Source organism: Ovis aries, chromosome 7 (assembly GCF_016772045.2).
Source record: "Ovis aries strain OAR_USU_Benz2616 breed Rambouillet chromosome 7, ARS-UI_Ramb_v3.0, whole genome shotgun sequence".
NCBI lineage: Eukaryota > Metazoa > Chordata > Mammalia > Artiodactyla > Bovidae > Ovis > Ovis aries.
This window is the reverse complement of record NC_056060.1, coordinates 35,396,250-35,414,076: the sequence shown is the minus strand read 5'-3', so window position 1 is coordinate 35,414,076 and position 17,827 is coordinate 35,396,250. Positions and strand designations below refer to the sequence as shown.

Below are 17,827 nucleotides of genomic sequence, written 5' to 3'. Positions count from 1 at the left end.
GACAGGTTCCCTGGGGCACCAGTAACAAGGAAATGGCTATCCAGGGGTCAGCAGTGGCAACAGGAACTCCAACTACAGTCTCCCATCCAGGGCCTCCAGAGCACTAGTGCCTCATCAGGGTCCTCCTCCAGGTGTGGAATTACAAACTGTCCCTCCAGATTCACTCCCAAAGGGGAAATCTTATGGTTTTAATTATTCTAAGAGATGATGAGTCTAGGACATTGCCTGGAGCATCCTTGATTGTAGTCCTCTTTAGATACCTGGCATCCTTCCAAATAAGTAGCCTTCCTAGGCCAGATCATGAGACCCACTGGCCTCTGTTTCTGAGATGCTCTATGAGACCCACCACCCATCCACTGAAAGGAATGGGAAAAGAAAACTGGCAATAATAACCCAGTAAATAACATGGTACATGTCTCTCTGCCCAGGGGAATCTGAACATATTCCCTTCCAGGACAGGAAGTGGATCTCACAGGACTCATGAGTCAGGTCCAAAAGGCAGGATCAGAGCCCCTTCCTCTCACTCACCAGGGTCTAGCCACCGTGGCTGCTGCTTAGCTACTCAAACAAATGAATCAATGCGTGCTTTCTTGGGACCTTTGTAGTTGAGGTCTCCACCTGAAAGCGCAGATCTTCACACAGGGATTCCTCTTTGTCACCCAGACAACAGCTCAAAGGCCAGCTCCCACTGAGCCCTGACCAGCCCTACTCCCACCCCACTCCAGGGTATTCACTTACTCTCCTTTCCGTCTCTCCTTCAGAACACTGACCACTCTCTGATATTATCGTGCTCATTTGTTTATTTACATGCTTCCTATCTGCTTACCACCGCCCACCCCCCCCACCACCACCTTAAACCCGGAAGAAGCGGTGACACTGTCCGTCTTATCACCACTGTATACCCTGCAGCTGAAGAGTATACAGATTAGGTTTCCACCAAGTATCTGCCACACACGAGTGACTGCATGGATGAACAAGGTCTTCTGGGAAGATCTACAGGGCCCTGTTTCTGGAGTGAGATCTGCTGGGAAGCCAGGAGAAAAGGCACGGAGGAGACGGGTGTCTACGGGTGGCCTCGCGCATGACTCACAGCCATCAGGGCACCGAGTCCAGGCATCCTCTTTCCTTAGCTCCACCCAGTCTGTGCACCACGCCACACACTCCCTGGCGACCGCCGCGTACCCAGTGTTTACCACAGAGAGGAAGAAGGTAGCAGCGTGCTCCTTCAGCTCAGCTGCCACTAGAACGCGGGCCAGAAGGAGATTCTGTGGCTTCACATGCAGCCCAAAGCCCTGGAGCTGGGTCTCTCAGCGTCGACTCCAACAGGCGCTGAGTAAATGGAGGGCCTCCCCAGGAGAGCGGGCTTTCCCCTCCTCCTCCCGACTTAAACCACCAAGGGGTCCTTTCCTGGCTACCAGACAGGGCCCTCACTGTTCCAGGACACCTCCCACCCCAGGAGCAGGTCTGCGCAGAGGCTCTGCACTCAGGCATCAGGGGTCGAGAGAAACCCATTCTCCCAACTGACTGACTCCACAGCAGCAACAGGGGCTGGTGCCGGGCTCTAAAGGTCCTAAAACCCTCTACCAGGGCAGCTGGGAAAGGAGTCCCAGTCAGTTATGGGTTTTCAACTAAACTGAGGGCCTCAAAGCTATCCGTGGACCAGCTCAGCCTCCTGGAGCAAGGGGCTTAAAATGTGACAGGTCGGGGGTGGGTTTCCTGTGGGGAGAACAGCTAAGGGAGGGCTCTGGAGAAGAGACGCGAGAGCCACCAAAGCTGAAGGGCCCCTCCCCAGAGACTTCAGCCTACCTCTGCTCTCCACCCCACCCTCCCTGAGCTGTTTCATTTCCTTTCAGAAAAACTTTGTTTTGGTTTGATCTTTGCCTCTAGGCCTCTGGGAGAATTTCTGGAGCTTTGTTTCTCTTCTTGTTTCTAGGATACCTGAACTGCTCCTAGAGCAACAAGCACACTAGGAACTAGAGAGTGGGGGATGGGGGCGGGGCGAGGATCACCAGGGAAGAAGAGAAGGAAGACGGAGGTGGGGGGGAAGAGCCTGCTCTTCCAGGGCTCACACAGACGTTGGCGGCCCCCCAGATACCACTGAGGCACAAGGTGAGCTTTAGCACAGAGCAAAACCAAACACCCAGAAAAAAGCCATTTGCAAAGGGAGAACTCAGAGTTCTAGGAAGTCAAATGGTCAGGAAGTGGATCAGGGCACTGCCCAGGGCTGGCCCAAGCCAAACACACGCAGGAAACCCACTGGAGGTGACAGCAAGGAAGCCTCCATACACCACCTGGAGGGATGACTCCCAGGCACACGCACCAGGCTGGGGCCTGCCCGTAAACTGAAGCACACACCCTTAAAGGCATCTGGGGTCACAGTAGGTGCGCAAGAGCCGGAGCAGAGCTCCACACTCCCCAGGGCAGGGGCACAGGGCTCAGCACAGCTGGAGCAGCCGTCCCAGCCTTCCCAGTCTGTCCCGCATCCAGCCCCCGTACCACCTCCAACAAGAAGGAACCTGGCTTTTCCAGGCCGAGGCAGGCATGAGTGGAATTCCCCAGAGGCAGACTGCACAGGGTATCCAGCGACAGAGATCATTCATCACCTTGCTTCTGGAAACAGGAGGAGGCAAGCTCAGCCCCTGAAGGGTAAAGTCAGCTCAGCTCCCAGTCCCCCAGCACAGACGTCAAATGCCAAACGGCCACTCAGAAGAGACAGACCCCAGAACCCAGGGGCTGAAGGCTCCCTGGAATACACTGAGCTGACCATAAATTGGGCTCTTCTCATTCAAAGAGTGGGTAAACAGCTTAGGGGAAAGGCAGCTTTAAAAAATAAATGGCAAGTCTGGTCTCCCTCCCTGCCTCGAGCCGTTTTAAAAGAGCTTTGCAGTCAGAGGACTTGGGTTGGAATCCCAATACAGACACATACTAGCTGTGTGACCTGGAGCAGAACGCTTTCTCTCTTTGAATCTTAGCTTCCCTCCTCTAAAATAGGCGATGAAAACAGTTCCAACCTCACAGGGTTGCTCAGAGTATTAAATAAAATAATTCCTGTGATGTGCTTAACAAAGTTCCTGACACAGAAAAAGTTCTTGATAAAGGTAGGGATGATAAAACTTAAAAAAAAAGAGAGAGAAAGAAATCGTATAGCTGATATAAAAACTCCAGGTGTTGCTGTGGAAGTCCTACTGGGCATCCTGGCATTCCCAAGTTGATGGAAGGAGGAGAGAAGAGGCCATCCTATTTTCATGTTCCAGCAGCAAGGATCAGAGGGCGACAGAGTAAACCAGCGGCAGGAGGGCCCCCGAGGCTCCACAAGAAACACTTCTGCAGAAGCTGCAAGCACCTACGGTTGGGGTTTTCTCATGAACAGGAGCAGAGGAGTGAAGAGGCAGCACGGAAAAGAACACCGGCCCTGGAACCTCACCTTTCTGCCAGGGCACTGACATCTCTCAACGTGCCAAGTGATCAGAGAAGCTTTATCCATAACAGCCAAAAAGTGGAAACAGCCTGAATGCTTATCAACAGATTAATGGAGAAAATGCGGTATATATATATCTATCTCTGTGTGTGTAAGTCACTTCAGTTATGTCTGACTCTTTGGACCCTGTGCGTGCGTGCGTACACACACATGCACGCACGCATGCACACAGGCACGCGCATGTGCACACACTGGAATATTACTCAGGCATGAAAAAGAATAAAATCCATGAAGTCCATATATGTTTGCAGCGACACAGATGGACCTATTCTCATACTAAGTGAAGTCAACCAGAGGATGACAAACATCCTATGATAGAACCTACATGTGGGATCTACACAGATGGCACAAACGAACTTATTTGCAAAAGAGAAAGAGACTCTCAGGCTTCAAAGGCAAACTCACAGTTACCAAAGGGGAAAGGTGGGAGCTGGGGAGGGATAAACATATACATGCTACTATATATAAAATAAATAACCAATAATACTGTAGAGCACAGGGAACTCAGTACTATGTAATAACTTATATGTGAAAAGGATCTAAAAAAGGATATGTGTATATGTATAACTAAATCACTTTGCTGTACACTTGAAACTAACACATTATATATCAACACTATTCCAATATAAAACAAAAATTTTAAAAATAATAAAACAAAATGACTAAAAGGTAGATATTAGAGATGCTGAAAACAGTTGGGAGCTGTGTGTAATACAAAGTATAAATCTGTATGTGTGGGTGGGTGTAGGTGGCCAAAGAGCAGGACAGGATGGCAACAAAGACAACAATCAACACGGAACCTTTATGTGGCCCTGCATCTCATTTATAAAAACGGCCAAAACATTAACCTGGATGTACCGCCCAGAAAGCACCAGAACACCCTGCCTGCTCCAACTGATTGAGCATAGCTACAAGCTCCCATGCAGTAAGACCACTGCCAAGACACTCACCCAGCTGGGTAGGCAACTAACCCCGATCGGGGGTCACAGGCAAGTCCTCTGCCTCCAGACACTGTGATTCCAAGCACCTTCTCCAAGGTCACCTGTGAGAACAAGACAGAGAAGTGTTATGTTATGGACAGAAGGGGTTGGGAAGGAGGTGTTCTCCCGTGCTGACTGCCTTCCTGGTGACCCTGTCTTCTGGAGAATGGGGCTTGTCCAGGTTCTGATTTGGCATCGGCTCCCTGATCACACGCGAAAAAAGGCCAGTGTACATCACCAGCTTTTAACAGTGCTCAAACTGCTGGATCCAAAGAAAAGAAAATGCAGTGGTTAAAACTCAGGTCATGGCCACAGAGGAACAAGTACTCCCCCAATCCAGGAAAACTCCATTTATAAGGTAAAGCCCTGGGTCCCCAGACTGGCCTCTTGGGTCTGTGAGACTCAGGGGATGTCACTGATCGTGCCTTGGCAGGCACAAAAGAAAGGCCACTCTCATCTCCCAGAGCCAGGAGAATGTTAGGTATCAATTAGGTGACTCATAATACCCCTGATCTATGCATTCCATCACACTCTTCCCCTCCATCAGATGGCAGCCAGTTCATACAGACTATAAGCCCAGGAGGCAGAGACATGGTTTAATGCTATGTTTTGCAAAGCACAGATGCTCAGAGCACTCTAATTATTATTATTAAGCCACAACTCTCACAGAGATGAAAGGGAAACATATGCAAAGTACTCAGAGATTCTGAGAGAACACAGCCATAGGAGACACTCACCATCACTCTCAAAGTCACTGCTGCTACCCCACACTGTCTGCAGGCCCTGGGACACGTACTGGACTAACCTCAGATTCGTTCACTGAGCTTTCTCCTAGATGAGCCCATGTAAGGTTCAGGCTGCCATGTAACTCATCACTCCACCTCACCCCCTGCTACGGAATGCCTCGCCTGTCAGTCCGGGCCAGCCTCCTCAGCACTTCCTGGGCCCCCTGCACTGGCCCTCCTCGGGGAGGCCCTCTTGTCCTCGTTGGTTCAGATGGCAGGGCTTCGGAATGCAGAATGGCCATGTAAACAGGCTAGAGTGTATTCTGTTAAGAGTCTCTGGGGCCTTAATAGGGCCTCATGAACCAGAAACACTTCAGAAGTATTCACATCCGAGGCAGGGGTCACGGGCTCCTAGTCCCTGTCAGTTTCTAGAGAGGGAAAGCCCATAGTCACTTTAGTATCTCTCCTCTTTCTTTCTTACTCTCCCAACTGGAGAATTCCAAGTGTTTCTAGAGGGCCAGTTTAAATTCTTATATCCAAGGACCACTTTAGTTTGAATTACGTTGTAAAGAAATGCCCTGAGGTGGCCAAAGACCAAAATAAGTTTACTGGGATATTGTAATTAAAGCTATTCCCTCAGAAGGTCCCCAAGAGTCTTCTGTACTTCTTGAGGATGGAGACCAGGAATTCCAACACATGTCTACTCACTGACAGAAGCAGCTGAGTTCGAGGGCACCATGCCTACCCACAGCAACCTGGCAAGAGCCAAACTCGCCAGCTACCCTGGGTCTTTCTGAGGCGCTAAACCTAGTGGGGGATAAACTAACTTTCGCTTGCTCTAGACATTCTTGATACTTTGCTCTAACAAGCCTCTTTACACACTTTTTCTCAGCTTAACAATCCTCCCCCACCCCTGGGCACCCAGGCAACCTTTCTGAAAGGTCTGAGCACTGCACACAGACTAGAGAACACCAACCACCCCTGGGGAAGCCTGGGGGATGCTCAGTTCATGGCACCGCCCCCCATCCTGGCACTGCGCCTCTGGCTCTTCCTGAGGGAGGGGTGCTCAGGAACATTCCTGCTGCACCAACTGCCTACTGCAGAGAAAGAGGAGCCTGAGGCCAGCATTACCCACATAGATGAGAAAGGTCACCAAAACAAGGGCTGAGCTAAAAACACTCTCAACTCCTATTCTCTCCAGGCTAATCTGATTTCAGGCAAATCCTTTGGATTCATATTTGCATCAATCCCTCCCTTATGCTTCAGCTTTGGTCCCAAAGAATTAGACCAGTCTGTTGGTTCTCAGCTTGCCTTCCCTCTGACAGGAATTTGGGTAGGTGTTTTGTGGGTAGATGATCCAGTTCCACAGAGAATTATCTGGAACTTGCTTGGAGTTTTCAGCAGCAATATAAAGCAAGAAGGAGATGTGTGTTACTCAGACCTGAAAGACCAGTGTTTATCAAATGATTTTGACCACAACCCATGTTAAGAGACTGTTTACAGCTTGATCCAGGGTAAACATACATGCATGTGTGAGCTTGTTCATAAAACTGAAAGTTTCACAGAAGAATAGATAACTCTTGTTGCATGTGATGTACTCCAATTTGTATTACGTTCCATTTCATTAAAAAGTAATTCTGGTCTTGGCCCACTCACCTGACTCCGTGGCCCATAAGTGGGCTGAAGTGGCAGTCCGGGGCCCTGCTCAGGGCCATCTCCCCCACTGGGCCTGGGGCTCAGCTGCGGCCCCTGCCACCTCTGTGCTCCTCTGTCACTTTCCTCCTAGGACTCTCGGCAGGAGGGCAGACACCCGGGCTAGGAAACCCCATGGGCAGGAGTTCACCCAGGCTCAAAACTTGGACGATTTTCAAAGGATTTATGAGTTTTGGCTTCTCCTGGCTTTCTGAGCAGCTATCCAGGGGGGGGAAAAAGGCAGTTTCCTTTGGCTCTGTGGAGGGGGAGGAGCAGGGGAAAAACATTCAGGGGCATCAGCTGGTTTTTATTTTATGTTCTAACTCAAACCAGCTTCCTGTTTGCAGGGAGGTTTGGGGCTGAGCTCCACTTTCAAAGGATCTGAGAGTCCAGAGCTCTTGCAGGGCCTCCAATGTCTAGGCTTATCCTGCGAGGCTCCTGGGCAATGGACCTCAGGAACTGACTCTCTCCTCTCATAACCCTCTCCATACCCCTTCCTGGGACAGCTTCCATCTACCCTTGGAAATGGAGACAAGCCTGGACACCCCTTTGCAAACACACCCCAGGCTGAGAAGGCCCAAGTTCAAGCAGCAGGGTGCTACGGTGGCTCACACTGGCTCAGGAGAGCGACTGTGAACCTCTGCCCCAGCTCCATACACAGCGAGAGCACACTGGAAGCCTGAAATCACCAAGACAGGAGCACTGACACCATGAAAACAGACAACGCTACAAGCTGGGGCCCCCTTTGCCCCTCAGAGAGCGTGTAAACGTTTACCAACGCAACACTAAGCTCAAGCAACTTTCCTCTCTGCCCTGGACTATGGGCTGTAACTCCCATGTGTTCTTTCTGCTTCGGGCCTTGCTTCCTACAGTTTTTTTCTCAACATGGCAGGCCACAGTGATTCTTTTAAGAAAGACGGGAGTTCGTGTCATTATGCTGCTCAAATGCCTCCAACTGTTCCCCATCCTTAAGTTTAAATCCAACGTCTTTACCCTGGTTTACAGAATCCTGAGTCACCTGGCCCCTGGCTACCTCTCTGACCTCATTTCCTTCACTTCCCCCTCCTTTATTCCACTCCAACCATCCTGACTGCCTTAAGTGCCGCAAGGAGATTCTAGCTTCCGGTTCTCTGCATTTGCTATTTATTTCTTCCACTAAAATGCTCTTCCCTCAACTACTCACTCAGCTAATTCACTCAGGTCTTTGCTCAAAGGTCTCCTCAGAGAAGGCTTTCCAGACTGGCTTTACTGCTATTCCTCTATACCCAACCTACCCCGCTTTACTTTCCTTCACTATACTTGAGAGTCAGGCAGTGACCCGACATGGGTTCTTTGTCCACTTACTTACTGTCTGTCTCCTCTACCATAATAGGGGCTCCTCAAGGGCATGGCCTAAGTTGCTACCCCTCACTGGTGCATCCCTAGCACTTTAAACAGTGCCTGGCACAAAATGGGCACTTGATAAATATTTGATGAATAAGTAAATGCATGGCAGAGGCTCTGGCAACAGTGAAACAACAGAGATAGGAAGCACAAGAAAACTGGGGTTTTCAGGCCAGCAGAGTTGCTCTCCACAAAGTATCTGAAACTGGGTGTGTAGGAGTTCCCTGGTTGTCCAGCGGTGAGGAGTCGGTGCTTTCCCTGCCATGGCACAGGTTCCATCCCTGGTCGGAGAACTAAGATCCCTCAAGCTGCATGGCTAAAAAATAATAGTAAAGAAAAACTAGCTGTGACAGAAAGACCATGTCTAGATGAGGACGAGTACAAAGGGAGGTTAATGGTACAGGTAACATTTTGTTTCTTAAGTTGATGGTGGGCACACAACTGTTCATTATTCCACGTGTATTCAGTGTATGTCTTAGAGACTGCACAGGAGAAGTTTAAAAGACAGAAAAGATATGGTCCAGGATGTGGTGTGGGGCTCAGCACCTTATGAGCAACATCCTTCTGTAGTTTACGTCCCTGACTTCTCCTTATCCTCAAGCCGCTTCGTTGACACCCGCTGACCCAGCAATGTGAGGGGAAGGGCAACAGAGAACTGAAGAATCACTTTTTACTGGATTTAGGTTTCTCACTTCAGTGCTTGTCAGGCTGTGTTGTATCTGCAATGCTCCCGACACACCGCTTTCTTCCGGTGGGAGTTTTCAAGGACTACTGCATACATCCCTTCTCCTGACTGCTAAGCCTGGCCGCAGGTGAGGAGACAGCCCCCTCAGCCTGGGTCCCTGAGTGACTGATGAACAGAGTGCCCGTGCTGACCCACAGTGAACACAAGCAGGAACAAGAAAGAAACTATCTGTTAAGTTGGGCAGATGGTGAGGAGATTTGTTACCACAGTATGACCTAGCCCAACAATTTTCACACGTTTTGGTTGGTCTCTTACGTGTTTTGGTTTCCTTACACTCTTAGACATTATCAAGGAGCCAAAGAGCTTTTGTTTATATAAGTTATAAATATCAATACTGGTTATATTAAAAATTACAATGGAAATACTGAAATTATTTAATTTGTTCAAAAGTAATTAAAAAAACCCATTACATGTTAACACTTTTATTAAAAGTAACTCTAGTTTCCAAAAAAAAAAATCAAAAACATTTAGTGAAAAGAGTGGCACTGTTTAACATTTTTCCCGATCTCTCTAATGTCTGGCTCAATAGAAAACAACTGGATTCTCATATCTGCACCTGCATGCAATCTGCTATGATGTTATTTTAGGTGAAGATAAAGAAAATCTGGCCTTATTTGTATATGTAATTGGAAAGGAGGAGACCACAGAGATGCCCTTAAAGGGTTTTGGGGACCCCAGGGATTCTCTGACCACACCTTGGGAACCAATAACCAGCCCCTCCTGTATACTATAGCATTTCTTCATAAGGAAGCAAGCCTACCAGCATGAGAGTTCTGGCCTCAAGCATCATTTGAGGAAAATGAGGCAGGGATCAGGCCCTGTGAGAAAATAGCTGTCCTCAAAGTCAGGGATGGGGCCCCAACTTCTGATAGGAACTTCAGCTCCAAATCCTCATGGCCCAAATGTCAATGAAATACAGCCCCACAGATACACCAGTCCAGGTAATTGATTCTGGCCCATGCAGCTAGCACCCTGATACATACACAGTTCTAGGAACATCAAGGGCAAGTGAAAACTCAGAATTAAGAAGAGGGCACTCCCTCTGGACTCTGCAGTGCTCTCCTCCACATCTGAAACACAGCCTAGAAGCAGGGAGAATACTCAAGTTGTGACCCAGCCACTCCTTGGGCAGGTGGAGAGTGTTGAGATGGAGGAAAGCCTACACCAGCCAGAAAGAGGGTGTCATCTTTCCCCAGCAGCAAGGCTGCAGAAGGGCAGAATTACTACAGACACACTGCAAAGGAAGGCTTGAATGCCCACCCCTCCCAGTGAGCACTAGGCAGGGCAGTATTGCATCCTTCTAAGAGAAAGAAGGAAAGCAGAATCATTCCTCACTGTAATGAGATAAAGGGATAACTTCATAATTGCCTATTCCCAAGAGAGAAGGAAAGACTAAAGCCAACTGTTTAAGAGCTCTTCTGGCTCTCATTAGAGTAGATGGAAAAAACAGGTGGCTCAGAGGCAATAGACAGGACTACTCATTCATTCTCCATAGAACAGTATTTTCCAGAATGCAGACTGCAGCCTATTAATGGGATCTGAAATTGATTTAATAGGTAATGAATAGCTAGAACAAAAAACAGACCTCATGGCATGTAGTAATGGTAAGTACTGATCATGAAACTTTATTTCAGGGGTATGTGTGTGTGCACTGGGTCACAATGTAAAGCACATTTCTTTATATGAGTTGTTCTTTAAAATGTGAAATCACTGGGATGCCGTTAGAGTCCTAAAATGCAGAGTACAGATTCAACCCTCTATCCTCAAAATCCAATAGGGAAGATCAATGACATACTACAAAGCAATCCAGCATGTGATAGGGTCATAAGAAAGATATGAAGTGCTCCAAGAGGAGGAAGAGGGGTGGTTTCTGAACAGGATCAGGAAAGGGAAACAATGAGCTTTCCCGGAAGGTTAGATGGAATGTGACCTGGGCCTTGCAGTGAGGATAGGATTTTGACAGATGGACATATAGAGAGAAGGAATTCTCAGTAGAAGAAGCTGCATGAATGGGTCTGGCAGAAGGAAACAGCAGCAACAGCGAAAGCAAGGACTTTCTGTAGGAGAGTTAGGTCAGAAAAGGTAGACTGCAACCAGATCAGGAAGGGTCCTGGTTACCAAACTAAGTCAGGTCTTTTGGAGACTCTGGGAAGCCCCAGGAGGGTTTCCAACGAACCAGGGACATGATCAAAGCTATATACATCATTACCAAAGCACAGCTCAGGCGGGGAGCCCATATAGGAGACTATTATGATAGCTCGAGTGAAGAGTAGTAAGGATCTAGACCAGCATAGAGACAGTGAGAGTAGGAAAGAAATAATGACAAAGGAGAAAGTGACAAAGCAAACAGAACTGGCAAGACCAGGCACTGTACAACTCTGTAGAAAAAAGACAAAAGACTCAAATTTTGAACTTCAGAGACAGGGAACAAGGTGGTGCTATGAAAAGAAATGGTACCATGATCAGAGAAAGGGGGTCTGGACGAAGTGGGCGGAGGGGAACTGTTGGTGTCGGTTTTAGATGTGGTGAATCTAGGCGCTTCAGGAATATTTAGCAGGAACCACAAAACACTTGGGGTTTCCCTGGTGGCTCAGATGGTAAAGAATCTGCCCACAACGTGGGAAACCCAGGTTCGATCCCTGGATCGAGAAGATACCCTGGAGAAGGAAATGGCAACCCACTTCAGTATTCTTGCCTGGGAAGTCCAATAGATAGAGAAGCCTGGGGGGCTATATAGTTCACGGAGTTGTAAAGAGTCAGACACAACTGAGCAAATAACACTACTACACTACTATAAAACATTCAATTTAGCTTAGCAACATACACATGGAATTGATGCTCGGGAGAGAGGTGAGGACTAGAAACAGCTATCTGAAAATTATTCACATGGAGGTGAAAACCAGCACTGAAATGCAATGAGATGGGAGGAGACAGAGGGGAGAGAGAGTGAGGCTGGTGGACAGAAATGTGGGGAGTAGCTGTTTTTAGAGTATGGGAACAATGAGATCCCGGCAGTTAGAAAAAGAGGAGAACCAGGAAGCTAGTGAAAGGGAGAGTTACCAGAAGGAAGGGATAGTTAATACAAGTGCTAAAAAGAATTGAAAGAAGCAAGAAATGGACTCCAAAGCCATCTGCAAAACTGGCGGCACAGCACAGGGTCCCAAGCCGTCCCACCACCCCCACCCCGCCCCAAACACTTGATCTCAGGAACTGCATAAGGCCTTCTAAACTCTTCTGGTGTCTCTCTCTCTAGTCCCTAGATCTGATCAGCCTACATGCTAGAGAGAGGCACCAGCCAATGAAAGATTCAGTGTGTGGAGGCACTGCTAGGGAAGGGCTTCTATGGAGCCCACGGTGTACGTGATTCTCACCTGTCCTTGCACTCTCGGTGTGAGGGACTACGATAGGGAGTCTGTGGTGCTCCCTGAAGAAAGCAGCTGCTCCCCCGAGAGAAAACTAAGAGGCCAGAGCTACAAAAGGCCAGGGTCATCTAGGACTCAGCTGACCTCAGAATGATAAAGAAACCCCCGTGACTGAGAGGAGGCTGTTTTGCTTGCCATGTTTTGTTGCCATCAATTTCTTTCTTCCCCCTTCGCCCTTTCTCTACTTCTCAATCCCACTCAATACAAGTTACAAATACCTAAGTTATAAGTCATTCCAGCCAAACTATGGGCTTGCTATTTCTATAAACAAGCATGACACAGACCTGTCAGAGGCAGAGCCCTCTCCGCCTTTCCCTCCCTTCCTGCAGGTTAAGAATAACTACGCCTGTCTCTTGCCCACACACTACACTCTAATCTCACAAAGCAGATTCTCCACCAGATTCTGAGAATTGCCACTTATACAAAAGCCACAAAGACAGTTCAAGGCCAGGAGGCTTTGCGCAGAGACTTAGCCAGCTGGGCAAAGACCTAGTGACCAGCCCTGTGAGAGGGAAGGGGGAAGCAGGTATCAGGCCCAAGCTCGCTCACTCTTGTTTGTTCAGAATGCAAGGGGCCAGCTGGGGAGAGGCAGGAAGAGACACAATGGCCACTCCAAGACTGCAGAACAAACCTTGCCTCTCAACTCTGCTCCTGGTCTCTACCCCATATGGACAATTTCCAGTTCTACTGTCTATGCCATCAAGTCTCTGAGACAAATAACTTTCACTATGACAGAAAAGTTCTGGTAGCTCAGACGGTAAAGCATCTATCTGCCAGCAGTGCGGGAAACCCGAGTTTGGTTCTTGGGTTGGGAAGATCCCCTGGAGAAGGAAATGGCAATCCACTCCAGCACTCTTGCCTGGAAAATCCCCTGGATGGAGGAGCCTGATAGGCTACAGTCCATGGGGTCACAAAGAGTCGGACACGACTGAGTGACTTCACATGACAGAAAAACCCAGTTCCCTCACTAGAGCTCAAGATTAGTTGGAATTGAGCCAATTCTGTACTGCTAGGATTAAAACAGCCTCAGCAACTAAGGAAGGTGAGTCTGCCACTGTTTGAGAAGAGGTGACCTTAGAAATCCTTTAGCCAATAAGCCCCTGGGGACTAGAGAACAGAGGTTCCCAATTCTGCCCCGTCAGTAAAACTACTCAGAGGGCTTACTAAGTTTTGTTCACAAAGCAGTCCCCACCTTTTACCCAGACCCTGCCTCTGCAAGATTCCTGAGCTATGGGAGGGTGGGGTCGAGGTGAAGCTGCTTATTAAAGCTCTCCAGGAGGTTCTAGTGATTGATAGGGTAGGGAACTATTCAATTAAAGCATTTTGCCTTTTTATTTTCAAATTTCAACCCCTCCTCCTGCGACTAGGGAGAAAACAACATTCTGAGTAGTCTTATTCTTAAGAATACCTAGATTCATGGGCTGCAAAGGGTCTTGGGCAGAAAGAGGATCTACAGCTATACCAAATACCATCTATTGAATGTGCACTCTGTGCCAAGAACTGTGCTAAACACTTCGCAAGATCATCTCATTTAGTACTCTTGACAACTTGATGGACTAGTATTATCTCCATCTCAGAGATAAAGGAGTCAGGTAATTAGTGAATGGAAGAACCAGGATTCAAACATAGGTCTGTCTGGTTTCAGAAACCATGGTGACCAAGGAGGGAGCTCAGGTTCTCCCAAACCACCAAAATGCTGTCACTTCTGACAGAGCACACAGGAAGTCGCCATGCCATCGTGGAGGCAGTGGGGACAAGTCTGAGCACCAAGATCCAAGGCAAAGGGCACAGGAGGAAGTAGAGAGGCAACAGGGTCCTCTCCTGCCTGTGTTAATGTTTGTTTTTTTAAAGTAGCAGCCCTTATCAGTAATGTAACTGGGTCTAAAAATGGGTTCTACACCAATACAGTATACTAACCTATATATATGGAATTTAGAAAGATGGTAACAATAACCTTGTATGCGAGACAGCAAAAGAGACACAGATGTATAGAAGAGTCTTTTGGACTCTGTAGGAGAGGGCGAGGGTGGGATGATATGCGAGAATGGCATTGAAACATGTAAATTATCACATGTGAAACAAATCGCCAATCCAGGTTCGATGCATGATACAGGGTGCTTGGGGCTGGTGCACTGGGATGACCCAGAGGGATTGGATGGGGAGGGATGTGGGAGGGGGGTTCAGGATGGGGAACACATGTACACCCATGGCGGATTCATGTCAATGTATGGCAAAACCAACACGATATTGTAAAGTAAAAAAATAAATAAATAAAACTGAAAAAAATAAAAATGGGTTCTGACCTCTCCTCTCTGAGATGGTTGCAGAGAAAAAAGAGTAACAGAGGGTCTTCCGATGTCAGAGTACCCCACGTTGTCAGGGCTTACCTGTGTCCAGCTGGCACTAGAACCTACAGCATAGACAGCTGACACCTATTTCCAACGGAACTGACACTGACAGCATCAGAAGCATTTTCATGTGCAGGCAGAGGAGGAGCTTAGGAGGGCACTGGACCTCACACCAGAAGAGAGGGAATGAGGGGCCTCTAGCCAAACGACTCAAGTACAATATAACCAACAGCCAATTTCAAAGAACAGCTTGAATAACACAGTGCCTGGTATAGGGCAGTATTCCTACCCTCCCTTTCCCTTCCAGTTATCAGAAAGGCAAGGATAAGAGACATCTCAATTTAAGCAACCAGAATAAAGGGGAAAAAAAAATTTTTTTTCCTAAGGTCAGTCCTTGCTATAACAATACTGGAACCACAAACAAAGCCTTATGACCTAAAAAATCTGATCAAGAAGGGTCTGATTCTTCTTCATTCACCATTTCTGCATCCCTGAGTTTTCTTAATCTCTTGGTTTCCAAACTTTCTAATGAGGGAGAGTACTAACTGTTCTTTATCTGGACTAACTGTGCAAGGTGATTGCGTGTTCTAGGACGTGTGGAGTGGAGAGGACGCTCAGTGCCCCTGCAATCACACCAACTTGTGCCATGGGACTCTCTTTGAAGAAGGAAGATCACCTCAATGCGTTATTCTCTATAACATGCTCACTTCCCTTCCACTAGGCTTCCTTGGTGACTCAGACAGTAAAGAATCCACCTGCAATTCAGGAGACCTGGGTTCAATTCCTGAATCAGGAAGATTTCCTAGAGAAAGGAATGGCAACCCACTCCAGTATTTTTGCCTGGAGAATTCCATGGACAGTGGAGTCTGGTGGGTTACAGTTCATGGGGGTCACAAAAGAGTCATGACTGAGCAACTAACACTTTCCTTTCCATTGCTAACACCAACATCCTGGTTGAGGCCTTCAGCATCATATTCCTGAATATGGTGATGGCTTCCTAATCAATCTCCTTACTGCAGACTCTGCCCTCCCCTCCCCAACCCATCAAAATAATCCTTCCATGGTATAGCTATGATCATGTCCCTACTCTACTCAAAAACCTTCAGCGACTCCCTGTGCTGTGCTTAGTCTCTCCATTGTGTCCATCTCTCTGTAACCCATGGACTGTAGCCCACCAAGCTCCTCTGTCCATGGGGATTCTCCAGGCAAGAATACTAGGTGAGTTGCCATGCCCTCCTCCAGGGGATCTTCCCAACTCAGGGATTGAACCGAGGTCTCCCGCACTGCAGGTGGATTCTCTAAGCCAACAGGGAAGCCCAAATATACTGGAGTGGGTACCCTATCCGTTCTCCAGAGGATCTTCCTAACCCAGGAATTGAACCAGGGTCTCCTGCATGGCAGGCAGATTCTTTACCTGCTGAGTTACCAGGAAGCCTTCAATGACTCCTTGTGCTGTGCTGTGCTTAGTTGCTCAGGCCTGTCCAACTCTTTGTGACCCCATGGATTGTAGCCCTACAGGCTTCTCTGGTAATCATGGGGATTCTCCAGGCAAGAATACTGGAGTGGGTTGCATGCCCTCCTCCAGGGGATCTTCCCAACACAGGGATCGAACCCAGGTCTCCCACACTGCAGGCAGATTCTTTACCTTCTGAGCCAATGATTCCCTAATGCCAACTAAACAAATTATAGTGTCTTAGCCTAGAATCCATCTGTCAATGGGCCCTATCATTCTATTTCCTTCTGCTTACCATATGAATCATGTGTATTTGTCAATCTGGATTACTCATTATTCTGGAAAGGAGCTCCAGGGCTTTAGTTTATATTCTTCTGCCTGGAATGCCCTTCCCTTGCATCCACCACCCCACACTGAAACCCTACCCTTTCTTTAAGAACTGGCTCAAATATCACATCCCCTATGATTCTTTCTGTGTTCACCCTGGCCAGAAGTGACTCCTCCCTCCTTGGTATTCTTAGAGCAGCACTTAATTTTCATCATTTACATGGCATGTGTTACTTAGTACCTTGTACAGAAGTTCTTTAAGGATTTGTCTTCTCTCTCCTACTACTCCATAATCTCCTGGAAGGCAAAGACTGTGTCTCATACAACTCTATGCTTATAGCACAGGGCACAATGTTTAACAGAGTATATTTGTTGAGTCCATTTTTACCTTTTATTTATTTTGTCTGGCTGTGCCACGTGGCTTGTGGGATCTTAGTTCTCCAACCAACAATTGAACCCATGCCCGTGGTAGTGAAAGCATGGAGCTGTAACCACTGAACCATCTGAGAATTCCTTGAATCCACTTTAGTACTTGAAAAACATTTGTGAATATTCTTTAGTTTATTTTACTTAGTAAATTCTTTAACCTCCCAGAGAATCCTCCATCTATCACAGTCAATCCTAGAAGCTGGAGCTGGAAGCAGGATTTTGGTGCCTTTCCAGAAAGAGTAGGGAAGGACTAAATGGAATAATCCATATGCCTTAAATGATTACAAGCAAAACACTGTTACCCCTGACTTTAATAAATACACGCATAACATGGCTCTTCATAAATTTGACTTAAATTATAATTAACAAGTCCAAAAAAAGATTTAGATTTTTGCTTAATAAAAGTAACAACTATTATTTAAAAAGAGCTTTACCTGTCCTTTTTAATCAGAAATGGATGTAGCTATGAGTAGTTACTCTGGATGTTAGAATTATGAATGGCCTGTTTTCTTCTTTATGTTTCTCTATATTATGTAAAAAAAAAATCTTTTCAGAAAGCACATATATTTCAGAAAGTATAAAAAGATATTTTGTTTACCAAAACTAACCAAGGAAATATTTTTAAAGATATCAGAAACGGATTATCTCAAATTCAAGAAGTTAATGATGAATTTGTGGAAAGATATTTTTATATCTTATTATGAATACTAAAAAAACCAAAGTTTATTATACCAGATATATTTTCCAATATTTGTGCATAAAATGAGTATACAGATTTTTTAATTTAAACATTTTAGATTTAAGTATGAAAAACACGTTTAAATTGGAGAGACTTTTATCTTTAT

General features: G+C 47.0%; 1 protein-coding gene across 6 annotated transcripts in view; it reads right to left on the bottom strand.

The window, feature by feature from the left end:
- Positions 1 to 17,827, bottom strand: part of MAPKBP1 (mitogen-activated protein kinase binding protein 1) — a 51,295-nt gene that overhangs the window by 22,661 nt on the left and 10,807 nt on the right. For all 6 annotated transcript variants that reach the window (XM_042253014.2, XM_027971701.2, XM_027971700.2 and 3 more), the window contains one exon: positions 4,429 to 4,520. In XM_042253014.2, coding sequence (XP_042108948.1) covers positions 4,429 to 4,520 — 92 coding nt within the window. The remainder of the gene's footprint in view (positions 1 to 4,428; positions 4,521 to 17,827) is intronic.